Source organism: Cavia porcellus, unplaced genomic scaffold (assembly GCF_034190915.1).
Source record: "Cavia porcellus strain 051 isolate PalLab524CR breed Dunkin Hartley unplaced genomic scaffold, mCavPor4.1 scaffold_10, whole genome shotgun sequence".
Taxonomy (NCBI): Eukaryota; Metazoa; Chordata; class Mammalia; order Rodentia; family Caviidae; genus Cavia; species Cavia porcellus.
In genome coordinates, this window is record NW_026947493.1 from 43,437,777 (window position 1) to 43,456,169 (window position 18,393).

General features: G+C 35.5%; 1 protein-coding gene across 4 annotated transcripts in view; it reads right to left on the bottom strand.

The window, feature by feature from the left end:
* Positions 1–18,393, bottom strand: part of Ppp1r42 (protein phosphatase 1 regulatory subunit 42) — a 58,785-nt gene that overhangs the window by 11,017 nt on the left and 29,375 nt on the right. The window contains exon 6 of one of the 4 annotated variants that reach the window (XM_063257411.1): positions 11,762–11,971. The exons of the other annotated variants lie outside the window; for them this stretch is intronic. Within the exon in view, the coding sequence (XP_063113481.1) occupies positions 11,915–11,971 (57 nt within the window). The 3' untranslated portion in view covers positions 11,762–11,914. Of the gene's footprint in view, positions 1–11,761; positions 11,972–18,393 lie in introns of those variants that run through there. 4 annotated transcript variants of the gene reach the window in all.

Here is an 18,393-nt window from a genome sequence, read left to right on the forward strand (position 1 = left end):
TGGTTCATTTTATTGATTTAGCAAAGTTAGTAGACAAAATTATAGGTAAATACTAAGTTTTTTGTCAAGGTTTTACAGATTTTTGGACTCTGACATTTAACTTAGTTTTAGCAACTTACAGTATGGTGACCCTAGTGAAGTTCATGTCCCAATTTATACTCATCAAGTTATTTGTGGAAATGCAAGTCTTTCTGTAAATCATCATTAGAACAGTTAATATTTTTATACATTAATGTATACCTGTGTTACAGGAAAAATGCAAATTTAACCAAAAGTAAATGTCATTTAAAGCAGACCCCCATATGTAAAAGAAAAGAGTTTCTAAACTGTGTATTTTGGTCTCCCCAATCTTTGCCACCAGTTTTATTCTGGAGAAGTGTTTTCTACTGCTGCTCTTGTGTCTTCCTCTATCCCACTTTCCTATTTTTCTCAACTAAGGCAGAATATTGCTTTTCTTATGTTAATCAGTTTTCTTAATCCTTGACATCTTTCTTGCATTTCTATTCCCAATATTTCTTCTCCTCTGGCTTTTATCCTCAACTCTCTCTTACTTAAATTCATAAAATTTCTGGATCAGAGATTCTGAAATTTTCACTTGCTTAAGAATAACCACGGATAGGTTCTTATTTGTTAGGTCTGGGGCAAAAGATGGGATTCTGCCTTTCTGATGTTTATTCTTCCAGTCCTTAGACCCCTTTTGAAGTTATAAGGGTCTAGGCCTCTGCCTTTCTTACTGAGCATTCCTGCAGTCTGGTGCCAATGAAAGGCACTGCTAACCTTGTCAGTAATCACAGACTTTCGTATCAATTCATTGGAGCATCTTAACCTGAGGACCACTCCCCTCATAATTTTTGATTCTTCATTCCTGCAGGTTCCATGGATCCTTTGTGAATCTCTGATTCCAAGAGTAACAAATCCTGACGAAAAAAAATACTCAATGTCTGAAAAGACTAATTTCTAAAAGTTGCTTTTGAGAACTGAGAACATATCATTAAAAAAAAAAGTGTCATACCTAATGAACTGCTGCCTGGGTCAGCCATGAAAACAACATATTTAATAGAGGAAAAAGCCTAAAGTATATCTATGCAGTGACAGACAATAAAAGCTCCCCATAATTTAGCAGCATTTTCCAGAGTAGTTTACATTAGGAAGCAAGAACAGTTGTCACTTGTGACAGATGCTCAGGGACAAATTCCTTGTATCCCTACCTATAATTTATATTTGTTCCCTTCAAACAGTATTTGTTTTCATTTCCTAAACCACAACAAAACGTAAAATTACAGGTAGAAAAGTTTTCCTCTTATAACTTACTGCCTTCTCCATTTATATCTTAGACTCTTTATGGAAGAAACTCCTCCCCCATCTCACCCATGATTGCCTAACAAACATACTGAAGATTCCCATCTATCCTCTGAGTTGTAGCCTTATATTTCCAATTGTCCACTTGATATTTTCTGTGGAATATTTCAAAGGTACCCCTACTCTCTATGACTGAAACTCATAGTTTTCTCTATGTCTCCCAAGTCTGATTCTTGAGTTCTCTGTTTCCCATTCTGCAAAGCAGAAGTCTAGAAATCATTTTTGATTTCTCCTTCCCAGACACATATCCTGTATCCAATTCACAACCAAGTCTTATGAACTTTACTCCTTAAACAGCTTTCCGATCTGTCCATTTATTTCCAACCCCACCATCTCTCACTTCCTATCTATCCTCTTCCAATCTGCTTTTCACATGGTGGCCATATGAAACTTTTCAAAATACTAATCTTTAATTACTTCACTCTGGTTTAAACACATTCAGTATATCTCCACTATTTTTAGGATAAGGACAAATCTGTCTGTCATGACCTTCACAGCCCAATCTACTCACCTGCCTATTTGTACCATGTTCCACCTTCACTCTCTCAGCTTCCTATCCTCACATTTACCATGCTCTCACCTGCCTTAGGGCCTTTGCTTATATTATTTCCTTTGTCTGTGAGTCCTTCTCTCAGAGCTCAGCTCAGCTATCCCACAGGGAAGCCTTCAGTAACTTTCTTAATTAGGCCAATTCCCCCTTACAGGCTTTCAGAGCTACTGATTTTTCCTTGTAGCCCTTGTAAATTTTTGCATATGATCTTTGGTGATTACATGCCTAAGTTTTTCTCTTCTCTCTTAGCTCTGAGAGTTGCTCAAGGCCAGGGATCATATTTGTTTTCTGCTCACTATTCTCTTTCCCATTGTATAGCAAGTGCTGCCATAAAATAGGAATGTTTCAATGAGCGGATAAAAAGAAACGATTAATAGGACGAGATATGATATTAAAAGCAGGACAGAAATTACAAGGGGAAATTAAGATGAAAGTATTTTTTAAAGGCGTTCATTAAAGGAACTACAGACATGCAGTGAGAAGGAAAAACAAATTTATCTTTTCTTCTATTTCCTCCTGAGTCCCTAAACTTTTTTCTATATATTCTTGCCTAGAAGTTCCTGCCCTGGATCAGCTTTGGACTAGGAACAGCTTTGGAGATGTGAGAGCAGGGTTAAAGGATCGGGGAAGAAGGACTCACTGGCATTTGTTTTATTTAGAAACTGAGTAGAGGCATGGATATGAAATCCCAAGCAAAACGAGGGACAGAATCCACTTGGTCAAGTTGATATCTTGTGCCTTGGCTTCTAATGTGTTCCTATCCCTGTGTCTCTTGGACCCTCAAGCAAGGGCATGGTTATATTGCTTATATTTTCTGGTCATCTAATTCTCTCTTTTCTTTTATTTACACAGAAGCTCAAGGATTTCAGTTACTTGATAATACTTTATCTTGCCATATGTGTTCCTTTAAATTTTTTCTTAAATATCTCCTTTTTCAAGCCAGAGTCTTGATACATTTCATTATGAGAGATTCTTTTTTAAAACTTTTTCTTAAAGCTGGTACTTAGAAATTAATTTTTTATGCCAAATGACATTGTAAATATAAACCACTAGCATATTTATAACACTTCACAAAAATTCACGTACACAATTAATAGGACTTTTCTAGCACTGAGTAATCTATTACAGTATTCTTAATATTTAATTTAATGAAGAATGATTAAAGTTCATTTTAATATATATTTGAATGACTCTAAATTTAAATTTTTCTTTTTAAGAAACAATGATAAATCATCCACAAAAGCAATCATTTTAAAATTATACTTTCCTAAGTAAGAACTACACTCTTGTTATTTCATGTGTTTTTCTGTAGGTACTTTTGAAGAACCTACTGATGTTTATATAAAAGCAGCTGCTTTAAGTGCTAAAAATGGCACATAATTATAGTGGTTTTGTTAGGGTTCTTTAATGATGTCCATTTCTTTTTCCCTATGGCACAAAGCTGTCTGATGCTGACAACTCTTAGGATGGATGTCCATGACCTTCTGTATAGCATGAGAGATTTTTTCCCCACAGCACAGGTTTTGATGCCAGTAGGTTTGGGGCAACTTAAATGAGCAAAAAGAATGGAAAAATTAAATCCACCCCCTGAAAAAAAAAAAACCCACAACTAAATAGAGACATTGGCCCCAGATTACATGCAAAGAAACAAATAAATACTCTGATACTAGGTTTCAGCATGTTCCTTGATCAAATCTTGTGAGGATGACTTAAAATGAACCCCCAAAAGCATATTTCAAAAATATCCTGGCCAGTGCCTATGTTCAGGCTCCCTGTAAGATGTGCCTAGAACATCTTCTCTCCAAGGGAGGGAAAAGCAACTCTTGGGACTAACTGAATGGTGTGCATTTCTTTTCCAGATAGTTGGACTTTTTGTTCCCTTATTCATTCATTCATGCCAGGTGCTGTGCTATACTGTCAATAATGCTGAAATAAACAAATCAAACTCCTTTGTTCTCAAAAACTGTAAGTCTAAAAGGGGATACAGAAATATAGAATAACAGAGTTGTATTGACCAGTTTTTTTTAACTTGCCATTAACTCTTTTCAAGATTAGATTTTTAAAAGATTAAGTAATGTGGGTCAGAGATTTAGTTCAGGGATAAAGTATATGCCTAACTAATGTGCAAGACTCTGTGTTCAATCCCCAGGACCACTAAAGAATAAAGTGGTGCAATCAATATAACTTAAAAAAAATCAAACAAATCTATAGGGTTTACAATAAGGCTTAAAGAGTACCTAAGGGTTTACCAAAAAAAACCCCACTTTTAACTTTAGCTATTTTTACACAAATTGACCTCCTTGTGGCTAAAAAAACCCTGCTCTTTCTTGACTTTTAAATATTTATCTACTAAGTTGCTATTATTACTGGACTCAGTGGCCCATAATCATAGCTACTCAGGGATGAGACAGGGATCAAAAGTTCAAGGTCAGCATAGGTAATTTAATGAGACTTTGTCTCAAAAAATTCCTTAAAAAAGGGCTGAGAATGTAGTTTATTGGTAGGGCACTTTCTTACAATGTGAGAGGCTCTGGGTTCAATGTCCAGTACTGAGGTGGAGGGAAAGAATTCCTACTATGGAAGATAATTTAATCCTTTAAATCCTACCTCTAATCTCCAGTATACCTTCCCTTCTCCCATCCTGCCTAGAATTTTTTTTTTTTTTTTTGGTCTTTTTTGTTTTTATCGGTACCAGGGATCGAACTCAGGACTGCCTGCTTGCAAGGCAGGCGCTTATGCGGCTGAGCTAAATCCCCAGACCCTCCTGCCTAGAATTATACAGATTGTTAAGTTTATATTCAGTGACTGTATCACAAAGCTCACTTAACTATTGTTCACAACTATACTATATATTACACTAAAATTCTTATTTTCCCTAGAGTTAAAATTTCTTATTTATTTATTTGCTAAGTTTTCTATGTACTCGTTACCAGTTCAGCCAACTACAACCTGACCTGGTTGCCTTCTTAACCTAGTGTACAGCTGCTGTTTTAAGGACTTTTCCTCATCTCCTTTCTGGAAATTTCCTTAGACTTTCTCCCATTTTCTAGACACTAGGTCTTCTCTTTTCCTAGTTTACTTTCCTGTTTAGGTGGAACACATTGTTTAAGAGCAACCTGAGAAAGGCCCTGTGAGCTGTGAATTTTTTGAGAGCTTGCATGCTTAAAAGTATTTTGTTCTTCATAATTGATTAAAAATGAGTATACAATTTTAGTTTGAGAATATTTTTCCCTCAAATTTTGAAGACATTGTTGTTTTCTATATTTAAACTTCTGATAATTCTGTTCTATTTTAATTCCTGATTTTTTTGTCTTATAGTCTTCTTTTTCTCTGTGGAAGCATTTAGGATAGTCTTTCTCTTTCCTCTTAGGGTCCTAAAAAGTTTTAGAGAGGTGCCTTGTTGAGGGTCAGTTTTCACCTAGTGTTCTAGCCATTTAGGGGACAGTTTCAGTTTAGAAATTCATATCATTTTGTTCTAAATTTTTTCTAATACTTAAATCAACTTTATTTTGTTCTTTAGTTATTCTTATGGCATTCATATATATGGAATTGCTAATATGCTTCCTCAGTCTGTGGTTTACCATTCTCATATTGATATCTTTCAAAGAGCAAAAATTTTAAATTCTCATGAAGTCTCATGTAACAATTTTTATGAGTCATGCATTTTTTATGCTTTCACTAATCCATTTCCAAGTATTACATTTTTACAGTTAAATATCCATTTTTAGTAAATTATATTATGTATTGTTTCAAGGATGGTATTTTACTTTTTATCCAGTTGTTCTACCAGTATTTGTTGAACAGATTATCCTTCCCTCATTAAATTACCTTGAAACATTTGTCAAGAATCACTTGATTATATGTGTAAGTTTATTATAAACTCCGCTTTTGTTTCCTCGGTCACTATTTCCATTCCATGCCAATACCACATTGTCTTTTTTTTTTTTTTATTTAAAGAAAAGGAAACGAAAAAAAATACATGGAAATTAAAAAAAAAAAGGGTAGAAATAATTCTAAATTACAGACAAACAAAAGGTAAGAAATTGCCAGTTGATAAGTTACAAATTGTCATCTTCGAAATGGCTGTTGAGGTTATAGAATTAAAGTATATAGAATGACATTCAAAAAAAAAATGACCCTACAAACCATTCTGCTCTATGGCCGAACAAAAGCTCTGTAATATGATTATCAGTCCCACCTATTTGTTTTACATCTCTAAGAGGATAAGGTTAACCATATCAAAACAGAACAGAACATTTTAAAAAAAAATAAAAAAACAATTTAAAGAAATACAGATTTCAAAGCAAGTCCACTGGAGATCTACCTTATCTAACTGTCTCTAGCTTCTTACAAATAGTTGTCCCTAACTTCACCCACTTTATATACTTATTGCATATTATAGAACTAATCAAATCATTACAGGATGATGGAGTCTTTTTAGGTCCTCAAGTTCCAAATTAGGGAAAACAATACCAACTACCATCGCATCTCTCATTCTCTTTGTGATAGCCGTCCCCATCTCTGCATATGCTGAAGTTGAGCTGAAGAAACCAGTCCAGAGTCATTTTAATCAGCAAGCAATAGATTGCTAGAATTTATATTATAATGCTACAAAATAAGCCTCGGGTTTTTCAGGTTTCTTCCTCAGAGTATTTGTTCCTATCCTCTCTGTATTATAGGGAAAACCAAGTCATAACAAGACAACGAAACAATTTCCTAGATAATCATGCAATGGATAGGACTTATAAAACTATAATATAAATGATCTTCCGTAGCTACTATGTTTTCTCTTGTTATTTTCAATAGATTTGTCGACAACACTGGCTTATTATAGTTAAACATACTATCACCTATTTTTATAAAAACTTATCTTTGACTGCATTGTAGTATTTGAGAGCTGTTACTGATTCATACCAGTATGGATATCCTTTACATCTTGTCATGCTCAGAGTAGTTTCCTCTACTTTTAAGGTTGATTCTAACACGCATACCGATTTCAAATAGGATCAGTCAAGGCCAACCAATAGTCTTATGATTCAGATACAATTAAGATCAGTCATAGTAAGACAATGTAAGTAATACAGAATTTCAGCCTAAGTCAATAGGAAAGTAAGGATAGTTGCCGTGGTATAACCTGCTATTTTTGGTTCTAGAGGTCTGTGTCCTCAAATCTGATATGAGTGGACAGACCAGAACAAATTTAATTCAATCTAAATATGTCACTAGGACTACTGTGTCTTTTAAATCGTTATACACCATTAGCAATGACCTCTGCTTTTTTTTTTTTAAATATAGTTTCAGAGCTGTCTCTACTAAAGACTAGCTTACCGTCTCTGCCTCATGTCTGCTACTCCACTTTTCTGCTATAATTTGTCCACCTTATTCCCTCATTCCATGGTCTGCCCTGTTCACTGAGGCTTCTCTGCCACTGTAGCTGTAATCCTGATATCTCTTCCTCTCTTTCTCTGTAATGTCCTTCAGCGCTCTCTGTAGGGTTGGATTGGTGGCCACGAACTCCCACAGTTCCTCCTTGTCTTGAAAGTATCTTATTTCTTCATTAATTTTTAGAGAGAGTTTTGACGGATATATGAACTTAGGTTGCATATTTTTTTCCTTCAGGACTTGGAATATTTCTCCCCACTCCCTTCTTGACTTAAGAGTTTGTGATGATAAGTCTGCTGTTATTTTGATAGATTTCCCATTATAGGTAACCTGCATCCTTTCTCTGGCTGCTTTTAATATTCTGTTTTTTTGGTGGATTTCTGGGATCTCGATTATTATATGCCTAGGCGTAGATCTGTTTTGGTTGTAGGTAGCTGGCGTTCTGTATGCTTCTTTTATCTGGATATCATTTCTTTTTGCTATACGTGGGAAATTTTGCTTTAATATCTCTGTGAATATTTTTTGTATTTCATTTTTGGATGTTCCTGCTTCCTCACTCACATTCTTTATCCTTAGGTTATGTATCTTTTTATCATCTTCCAGTTTTAGAATTGCTTCTTTCTGGTTCCTTGTTATTTTTAAGAGGCTTTTTCTTTCACGTTCATAAGCCCTAAATCTCTCTTCAAGTTTCAGAAGGTTGTCTTTAGTTTCTGTCAAGGCATTTTGCCAATATTCAATGGAGTTCTGAGTTTCCTGATATTCTCTTTGGATCTGTTTCATGTATTCTAAGTTATGCTTAAATTCTTCTTCAGATGCTTCTCTTTCTTTTCTGATTTCCTCAGTTCTTCCATCTGTGTTCTCTTGGGCAGGGCTTGTCATTTCTTTAATTAATCTCTTTATATCTTGCCTCACTTGGATCAGGAGTACATCTTTAAATTCCTCTATGAGATCATGTAAGTACTTTTTAATTTCGGCTGATGCTGTGTCGAGTAGAGGATGGTTACTGTGCTTGTTCTCTTCAGTGTTTAGTTCTCTTGGGTTTAATTTCTCCTGTTGAACAGCTGGAGGTTTTTTTTTATTTTTATCTCTTGTCATGTTTCTGGTTTCTTTCAGACTGTCCTGGAGTTCTCTGGCCCTCTCCGAATTGCTTAGGGCCTCTCAGAAGCGTGCTGGCTTGAGTTTTTGCTGTCCTCCCCAATTTGCTGTTATCTGGGGTAGGCTGGGATGCAGGGGCGGTACAGTCTAGTCTCTAGCCTCTGTGTCAGTTAGTTCATAAATTAGGCTGTACTTTCTGGTTGTCACTGAGTTGTGACTATTTTGTATCTGCTTATTGGGCCCCAAGTAGAGGCTTGGTTTAGCCCCAGTAGCTCCTGCCAGTTCTCTTTGAATCAGAAGCAGCTGGGTAATGGCACAGGATTCTGCCCAGGTCCCAGCCTTTCTCTTCCAAACCTCTCTGTGATAGGTGCACCAGAAAAGCAGATCTGCCCAAAACAAAGATGGCTCCCACTAAGTTCTCTGTGTGGAGCTGAAGCCAACAAGTAATCAGGCTCTGCCAGGACTTAAGATGTCTTCCACCAGCCCTCCCTACAGGGCGACCTGGTGATGTCACTAAGCTGCGATATCTGCCGCCAGGCTAATATGTCTGCACCAGATTCTGTGTTATTGATTTCCCCGTGGTGGCGGGCCAGCTGTTCTCTGGTCAAACCCAGCAGCGGCGGGGTTTTCTGTACTCACCAGGGTCCGGTGCAAGTCCTCGTTCCGGGACCGCCGCACACCAAGCTGTCCACTTTTCCCCCACTCGCGGCTCAGCGCTGACCGGTCAGATTTCTGTGCACCGTTTAGATTTGAATCGCCAGAGCTTTGTACATCCGCTCTGGTGCAGCGGTGCAGAACTGGCTGCTACTTGGAGTCTCGATCTGGGTCTCAGTTTCCCGTGGTCTCCAAAAGCAACTCAGCTTTTCATGCTGGGTCCACGAGTCTGTTTGTTGATTTAAGGGCGCGGGATTTGTAGCCTCCGGTCTCAGCACGACTTTAAATCCTCCAGTTGTACTGTCTTGGTTAATAAGAATCGCTATCGATTTGTCTGGTCCTCTCCATGCTGTCTTTTTTTATCTTTGAGTTTGAATTCTCTGGAGAGATTCTTCGCTCGATCTCCTAGCTCGCCGCCATTTTACAATCCTCTCCACATTGTCTTGATTATTATAACTTCAAAGTTGTAACATAAGGTAAGGTAATTTCTCCAACTTTTTACTTTCTACCAGTGTTTCATAGTTTTCTAGGTTCCTTATAAATTTTAGAATCAACTCATTAATTCATAAAAGAAAAATAAGATGTCTTAACAGATGATGTTCAAAGTATAGATCAATTTAGAAAAAATTATAACTTTAAAATATAGGCCTCCAAACATGTTCAGATGGGAAGGGGGAAGGGAAAAAGAGAAAGATTAAAAAAAAGACAATGGAAGGAAAACAATGGAAACAAAGCTTTTGTAGATGAGGAGGGGAAGAAGGGTTGAAAAGACGGGAGGGGAGTGGGGGAAAAATTATGATATATTATGTATAGGTAAAAACTTCCTATGATGAATGTGATCAATATGTATTTCAAGTATGTGCTAATAAAAAGTGAAGTTAAAAAATGATAGGCTTCCAATCCATGAAAATGAAATGGTATCTTTCTCTATTTATTTAGGTCTCCTTTGATTTTTCTTAATCATGTTTCATATTTTCATTGGCCAGCTCTTAACACATATATACTTAAGTGTATCCCTAAGTATTTCATGTTTCTTGATGAAATTATCAATGTACTTTTAAAGAAATCTCATTTGCAGTTATTCATTGCTACTTCATAGGAATACAGTTGAATTTTTAACAGTTGACCCAGGCATTCATCCTATGGCATTGCTAAATTCATATCATAAGTTCCAGGGTCTTTTTGTATATATTGCATGATTTTATGCATACCAAATCATGTAGGCTACAAATATATTCAGTTTTGTGTCTTCCTTTTCAAGATCAATGCTGTTTGTTTCATTTTCTTACCTAATTTCACTGGCTAAAACTTCTAGTGTAAAGTTGAACAAATGTGGTACAGTAAACATCTTTGCTTTATTACTAATCTTAGGGCAAAAGCATTCAATTTTTCACCATGAAGTATGATGTTATCTGTAGGTTTTACATTGATGCATAATATCAGGTTAAATTTCTTGTATTTATAGTGTGCTGAGAACTTAAAAATTCTAAATTGGTACTGAAATTTAGAAATACCTTTGTGGATCTATTGATATCATATAATTCTCTTTTATTCTTTCATGAATAATAATGATTTCTAAATGCCAAAGTGTATAAGTCTGCTTTCCCTTAGCTAAGACACAACCCCAATACAAACAACTTAGAGAATAGGTTTTAATTTGGCTCAGGTTTTCAGGGGATTCAGTCCATGGCTAATTGGCTCCTGGTGGAAGTGTGTGGCAGAGCAGAGGTGCTTAATATATGGCAAATGACCAGTGTAACGTTGTCAGAGGAAGAGGCCAGGAACCATATGTACTAACCAAGGTCATGCCCACCCCAAAGTCCAGAATTAGTTTTTTTACTACTCCTCTTTGTGGCTCCCAATCCAAACAAGTTGAAATTAAGCTTAACTGTCACAAAAACCAAACTTTTATTCCTGAAATAAATTTCACATGGTCATTATGTGTTATTGTGAGGGCACTTGAGACTCTGTCTTGTGTCTTAGCCTCCATTTTAGTTTGTAGCTATCTTTTAGGTGAACTCTCCATAATTCCTGGGAACCTCCCTTGTATCCATAAAACCATAAAAAAGAGGAACTAAGAGTTTTAGCATACAGGTCAAAATGACCCTTGCCTGCATCTTGGTTGATTAATGACCCAGATGTTCAGGAAGGTCCTGGAACATTCCTGTGAGACTTTAAGTAGTGATAGGGTTGCTATGGTAACTGAGAAACTTGTAAATTGCATGTAAGGTGATAAAGTTACCATGGTTACTAGAAACTTGGGAGACAAGGTATAAAAACTTGGAAGAACAAAGACTTGGGGGATGTTTGTCATGGTTAAATGCTGACCACATTGCCCAGCTGGATGAATAAATTGCTTGTTTCTCAATTCTTGGCTTTCCATAGGTATTTTCTCACAGATTTTGTTGTAACATTATCTTTTTAAATATTGCTAGACTTAATTTGCTAATGTTGTGGTAGGGACTTGTAGTCCTGTGGTAATGACAGATATTATTCTATAGTTTTCCTCTAAGTGTGTGATAGTGTGTTAATGAAGCCATCTGATCTTAGAAGGTTTTTATTTGTGAAATATAAATTATTTAATAAATACAGAACAAATATAATTTCTTATTTCTTCTTATTGCAGTTTTGGTAATTTGTGTGTTTTAAAGAATTTATCCATTTTATGTAAGTAATCAACTTTATTGTAAACATTACAACATTCTCTCGTTATCTTTTTATTTTTTAATCAGTACTGGGGATCGAACTCACGACCGCCTGCCACTGAGCTAAATCCCCAGTCCTATTCTCTCATTATCTTTTTAACTCTAGTATAATCATTTTTATTCCTGATACTCTTAACTTCTGTCTTCTTCTGTTTTCTTGATCAGCTAGCTATTGGCTATTTCTCCTCTTGCCTCTGTCATTGTTTGCTGCATTCAGTTTGAAGTTCTGTTATTAGGAAAATAAACATCGAAAATTGTTATAACTATTTGATGAACTATCACTTTTTTATGACAGATTTTCTTCAAATATCTGTTAATATTTCTTGTCCTAAAGCTTATTTTGACTTATATTAATATAGTCACTCCACATTTACTTCACATTTGTGTTTACATTATACATATTTCATAATTTTACTTTAAATCTATATATCTTGATATTTGTAATAAATGATTATTAAGTATGTTTCTTTTTTATTTAAGGAGAAAAGAAAAAAAAAGCAGAGAAAGGGTACAAGTTATACAGATTTACAGAAAAAAAAATAAACAGTAGGAAATCACTAGTTAATGGATTACATATTGTCATCTTAGAAATAATTGTTCAAGTCACAAAATTAAAGCTTGTAAAGTGGACATTCCAACAATGATACTGCAAACAGTTCTGTTCAATGATCCAATAAAATTCTGTGATATCATTTTCTATCTTATACACTTAAATATACATGCAGTTATATAGTTTAGAGCACTTTCTTTTCCTCTCTTTTGTACAATGACTATTACACATTTTAGGTTTCATTGCTCCCACGGTTCTTATTACTTTTTTGGAGGAGAGTAAAACCAAATGTGACATAACAGAACAGAATCAGTCAAGTCAAAAGGGTGGACATAATAGATAATGTAAAAACATAATACAAGGTGATCAACAATGGATACCATAATGCCTCCTGCTATCTCCAATAGAATTGCCTATATCATTAGTTATAATACAATTGAACAAAACAGTAAAGAATAAAACTGATAAAACCAAAACATTGGAGACATTGTAGGTCTTCAAAAGTAGATAGAAGTCAATGAGAATGGGTGTTATAATGAATCTCATTATCTTCACAGCTGATGCCTAAACTTTCGAACCTGATACTATCCAGCAAAACAGAATAAGGGAACATCAGTCAAAAACAAAATAGTGAGAGTAATACAGGGCTTTAAATCGAGATAATGGAAAGTCAAAGTGGATTACTATAATATATCCTGCTATTTTTTTCCTTTAATTGAAAGGATAAAAATAAAAAAGTAAATAATGGAGATTGAGATAAAAGAGGCATAACAGCGAAACAGCGCAGATCAAAACATAACCATTTAAGCAGAATAGTGTTTCACCACCAGATAATCCTGACCTAAAAGTAGTTACCAGATTGTCTCTTTCCTTGAAATCCTTGAGTACAACTTTGTATACTGTAGCATTAAGTATATCAAAACAATATAAAACCATTTAAGAGAATGACAGCATTACAGAGTATTTAGAATCGACTAACAGAAAATGAACAATGGTTTCTGTATAATCTCCTTGTCTTTAAAAGGTTTTTGCTTATACTATCGTACATAATAAAATCCAGTAAGATACAACCTATTTAGACCATTGGAGACAGAAGAACAAAAGCTAGATGAGACTTCAAAGCAAGATGATACTAAATCAGTATTACCTATTAAGATGTCATTTTCTCCAAAATAGCTGTTCCTATCATCCAATCTTCTCTGCCTCATTTCTGTTGAGCTCTTTTTCTGTCATTAGTTGTCAGTTTGTTTTCTTCATTTTGTTCTCTGCTCCATTCGTTGTGGCCTCCCCGCCACTATTTCTGGATTCTTTGTATTTTTCTTTTTTTAGAATATCCTGCAATACTCTCTGTAGAGTTGAATTGGTGGTTGCAAATTCCCCCAGTTCCTCTTTATCCTGGAAGCACCTTGTTTTTCCATCAATTTCCAGGGACAGTTGTGCAGGATATCTCAATCTTGGCTGGAGATTATTATCTTTCAAAGCTTGAATTATTCCCCCCCCCCCACTCTTCGTGATTTGATGGTTTTTGCAGAGAAATCTGCTGTAATTCTGATGGGTGTTCCCTTGTAAGTGGTCTGTTTCTTGTCTCTGACAGCTTTTAATATTCTGTTCTTGTATTGAATTTCTGGAATTTTTATTATTATATGCCTGGGTGTTGCTTTGTTTGGGTTGTAGGTAGCTGGGGTCCTGTATGCCTCATACATCTGAATGTCTTTACCTTTTGCTAAATTAGGAAAATTCTCCTGGATTATTTCTGTGAGTAGCTTTTGTAGTTCACTTGTTTGTGTCCCTACTTCTTCTTTTATGTTCTTAATCCTTAAGTTATGGATCCTCTTATCATCTTCTTGTCTTTGTATTATTGCTGTTTGTTTCTTTGTTATTTTTAAGAAGTTTTTCATTTCGTTCTCCCATATTACAAGTCTGCCCTCCAGTTCAGATAGTCTGTCCTTAGTTTCTTTCAAGCTGTTATGCCAGTCTTCGATAGACTTCTTAGTTTCTTGGTAGTCCCTTTGAACCTGCTTCACGTATTCTATGCTTTCTCTGTTTTCTCCATCAAACAATTCTCCCCTCTTTTTCTGTTCTTCCATTCCACCATCTGTTTTTTTCTTGGGTGGTGCTTAGCATTTCTCTAACTATCCTGCATACTTCTAGCTTCAGGTCATAGATAACTTCATTCCTGAATTGATCTATGAGGCTCTCTATATGGCGCTTTATGTCTATTGGTGTGGTGTCCGCTATTGCCTGTTTCTCAGAATTGGGGGCCGAGGAGCCTTTCTTGTTGCTGCCTCTTCCCATATTCTCTGTTCCTTATATATGCAAGCTTATATAGGAGACCCAGCTTCTCTCCCTGTCAGCCACAGCCTGATTGAATTGCGCTGGTTAGGTGTTCCCGCCCACCACAGCGCACCAGGGAGTTATGGACCAGGCAGCCTACGCGGGGCCCACCCCTTCCGGCCACCGTCAGGCTCTGGGATCTGGGTTGGGCCAGCCTACTGGGTCCACCAGCAGCGTCACACAGGCCAGGCACTTTTCACCAATCTCTCCTGAGAGGGGGATGTGTGGCTGGAATCGCCATCGCGCCCTGCTCCCGCAGGACTGCCCGGGCCCAGAAAGTCCTCCGCTGGAGTCAAACTGTGGTAGAGTGTCAGTTTCTCTCACTCACCTCACCACAAGTCAGTGCACGCCTCCCTGCCCGTTCTGTTTTCGACTCCATTCGCAGATTCCCGTTCTCAGAGCTTCCGCGTGTCTCTCTCCTTGCCGAGCCGCTGTAGAGGCAGTCGCCGCACGGCGGGAAACCCAGATCGTGGCTTCCAATGGCGCGGGGTCCAGCCTCCACACTGAGGCTTTTCTGTTCCTATTTTAGCACCAGGACTGCATTCCAAGATGGTTTCTCTCAGCCCAGTTCGTTCCTGAGTCAGCAGAGCATATCTCCACCTGCTTATGTCTCCTTACTCCGCACCCTTCCTGACTTCTGAACCAAGCCTTTCAGAGAGCCTCCGTAGTATCTGTTATCTGTCCCCATGTTCTCCTGGAAGTCTCAAGTATGTTTCTTAGAGAGAGCACATGATTGAATATTTAAAAGCCTGATGACTTATATGTCACTTAGTTTTTTTTAAAATGACACACTCTTTCAGGGTTGGAGATGTAGCTCTGTGGTATAGTGTTTACACAGCATGCATTTGGCCCTGGGATCGATCTTTAGCACCATAAACAAAACAAAACACAGGACCCCACCCCCAATCATGCATTTTTTTTGAAGAGATGAGGTATCACTGTGTTACCCAGTATGGTCCTGGACACTGAGGTTTCAGCCTTCCTATTAGTTAGGACTACAGGTACACACTACTATGCCTGGCATATCTCTTTTAAATTTTTATTTTTATTATACATGTTTTTAATAAATGATTATTTTTATCGTGGGGAGTTGTGTACATAACACATCTTAATTTTTATGGCATCTTCCCTTCTTCATCTCTGCATCCTTCATTCATCTCTTATCTGCTTTTAATTAGGGTACTTATTTTATATTTAATATAATTATCTTGTAGTTGAATTTTCAATTCCTATATTGCTATTTTTATTCTCTATTCTTATTTCTTTTTTTCTGTACTTGTATTTTGCATTTCATTTTCTCATTAGCTTATGATTTGTAAACATCTTTGTTACCTTTTTTAGTGGTTGATTTTGGGTTTCAAGTAATCTTTTAAGCACAGTCTAAATTATGACAGAACGTCACATATAAGAATAGTATACCACTGTTTTCCAACCCTGTCATTTGTGCTATTACTATTGTATATTTTACTTCTACATATCATAAACTACATGATATATGGTTATTTTTGCTTTAAACAATGATCTGTTAAAGAAATGAAGAAGTCTCTTATTTTTAACCTATACTAAACATTTCCTACATTCTTTTCCTTTGTGTAGACACAAAGCTTCATTTGTTATCATTTTTTTTCTTCAAATTGAAGAACTTCCTTCAATCTTTTATGTTCAGATCTTCTGGAGAAAAATTCTTTTAGGTTTTGTTTACAGAGAATACAAAACAACATTTGTTTTGCCTTCATTTTTAAAAGAGCATTTCTCCAGATGTGTAATTCTTTTTTTTAAATTTTTTAATTTTTTTTTAATTTAAGGAGAAAAAGAAAAAAAAAAACAGAAGAAGGGTACAAGTTATACAGAATTTCAGAAAAAATAAACAATAGGCAATCACTAGTTAATAAATTATATATTGTTATCTTAGAAATAGTTGTTCAAGTTACAAAATTAAAGCATACAAAGTGGACTTTCAAACAGTGAAACTGGAAACAGTTTTGTTCAATGATCCAAAAAAACTCAGTAATATGGTTATCTGTCTTATACACTTAAATATATATGCAGTTATATTCTATAGAGCACTTTCTTTTCCTTTCTTTTGTATAATGACAATTACACATTTTGGGTTTTATTACTCTCACAGTTCTTATTACTTTTTTTTTTTTGAAGAGAGTAAAACCAAATGTGACATAACAGAACAGAGTCAGTCAAATCAAAAGGATGGACATAATAGATAATGTAAAAACAAAATCCTAGGTTATCATCAATGGTTACCATACTGCCTCTTGCTATCTTAAAAAGAATTGCCTATATCATCAGTTATAATACAATTGAATAAAACAGTAAAGAATAAAACCAAAAATTGGAGACATTACAGGACTTTAAAAAAAGATAATAGTCAACCGGAATGGGCCTCATAATGAATCTTACTGTCTTTACAGTCGTTGCCTATACTTTTGAACTTGGTACTATCAAGCAAAGCAGAATAGAGGAACATCAGTCAAAGCAAGATGGTGAGGGCAGTACGGGATTTCAAATCAAGTTAACAGGAAATCAAAGTGGGTTACTATAATGTATCCTGCTTTTTTTATTTTTCCCTTAATTAAAAGATAAAAATAAAAAAGTAAATAATTTTTAAAAAAGGAGACTGAGATAAAAGAGGGCATAACAACAAAACAGTGCAGGTCAAAGCATAACCATTTAAGCAAAATAGTGTTTCACCACAAGATATCCTGACATAAAAGTAGTTACCATAGTGTCTCTTTCCTTGAAATCTTTGAGTATAAGTTCATATACTATAGCACCAAACATATCAAGACAATGTGAAACTATTCAAGGGAATGACAGTATTACAGGATATTTAGTATCATCTTGCTTTGAAGTCCCATCAAGCTTTTATTCTTCTGTCTCCATCGGTCTCAACAGGTTGTATCTTTTTGTATTTTATTATATGTGATAATATAAGCAAAAACTTTTATAGACAAGGAGATTATGCAGAAACCATTGTTCATTTCAGATAGTTGGTTCCAGATGTGTAATTCTTAAATTGACAGATTCTTCTTTTTGTTTTTTGTTTTTGTGTCTTTGTTTTGTTTTAAGCATTAAAGATGTTCCATTGTCTTTTGGCTTACATTGCTTTTTCAAAAAAAAATTAAGTTTATTGGTACAATTTAGGTATACATAATGATATCATTCATCAAAGGGAATTTGTTCCTTTTCTTTTTTTTTTTTTTTTTTTTGTCTTTTTCTTTTTTATCGGTACCGGGGATTGAACTCATGACTGCCTGCTTGCAAGGCAGGCACTTATGCCACTGAGCTAAACCCCCAGCCTTGAGAATTTGTTCCTGCGCATGATATATCTTGATTCCTCCTTTTCCCCCATTTCCTTCCCCTCCCACTCTTTCCTTCTTTGTTTACAAAGATGTGATTCCATTTTATCATTCTTTTCTATTTTTTTCTTTTCTCCTCCTTTCCCCCTTATCTTCCCCTAGTTACATTTATCTTTTGAACAATTTCTTCCTATTTCACAATTTCCATTTTATTTTATTTTATTTATTTATTTTTTATTTATTTAAAGAAAAGGAAACGAAAAAAGAAAAAAAATACATGGAGATTAAAAAAAAGGGTAGAAATAATACTAAATTACAGACAGACAAAAGGTAAGAAATTGCCAGTTGATAAGTTACAAATTGTCATCTTCGAAATGGCTGTTCAGGTTATAGAATTAAAGTATTTAGAATGACATTCAAAAAAGTGACCCTACAAACCATTCTGCTCTA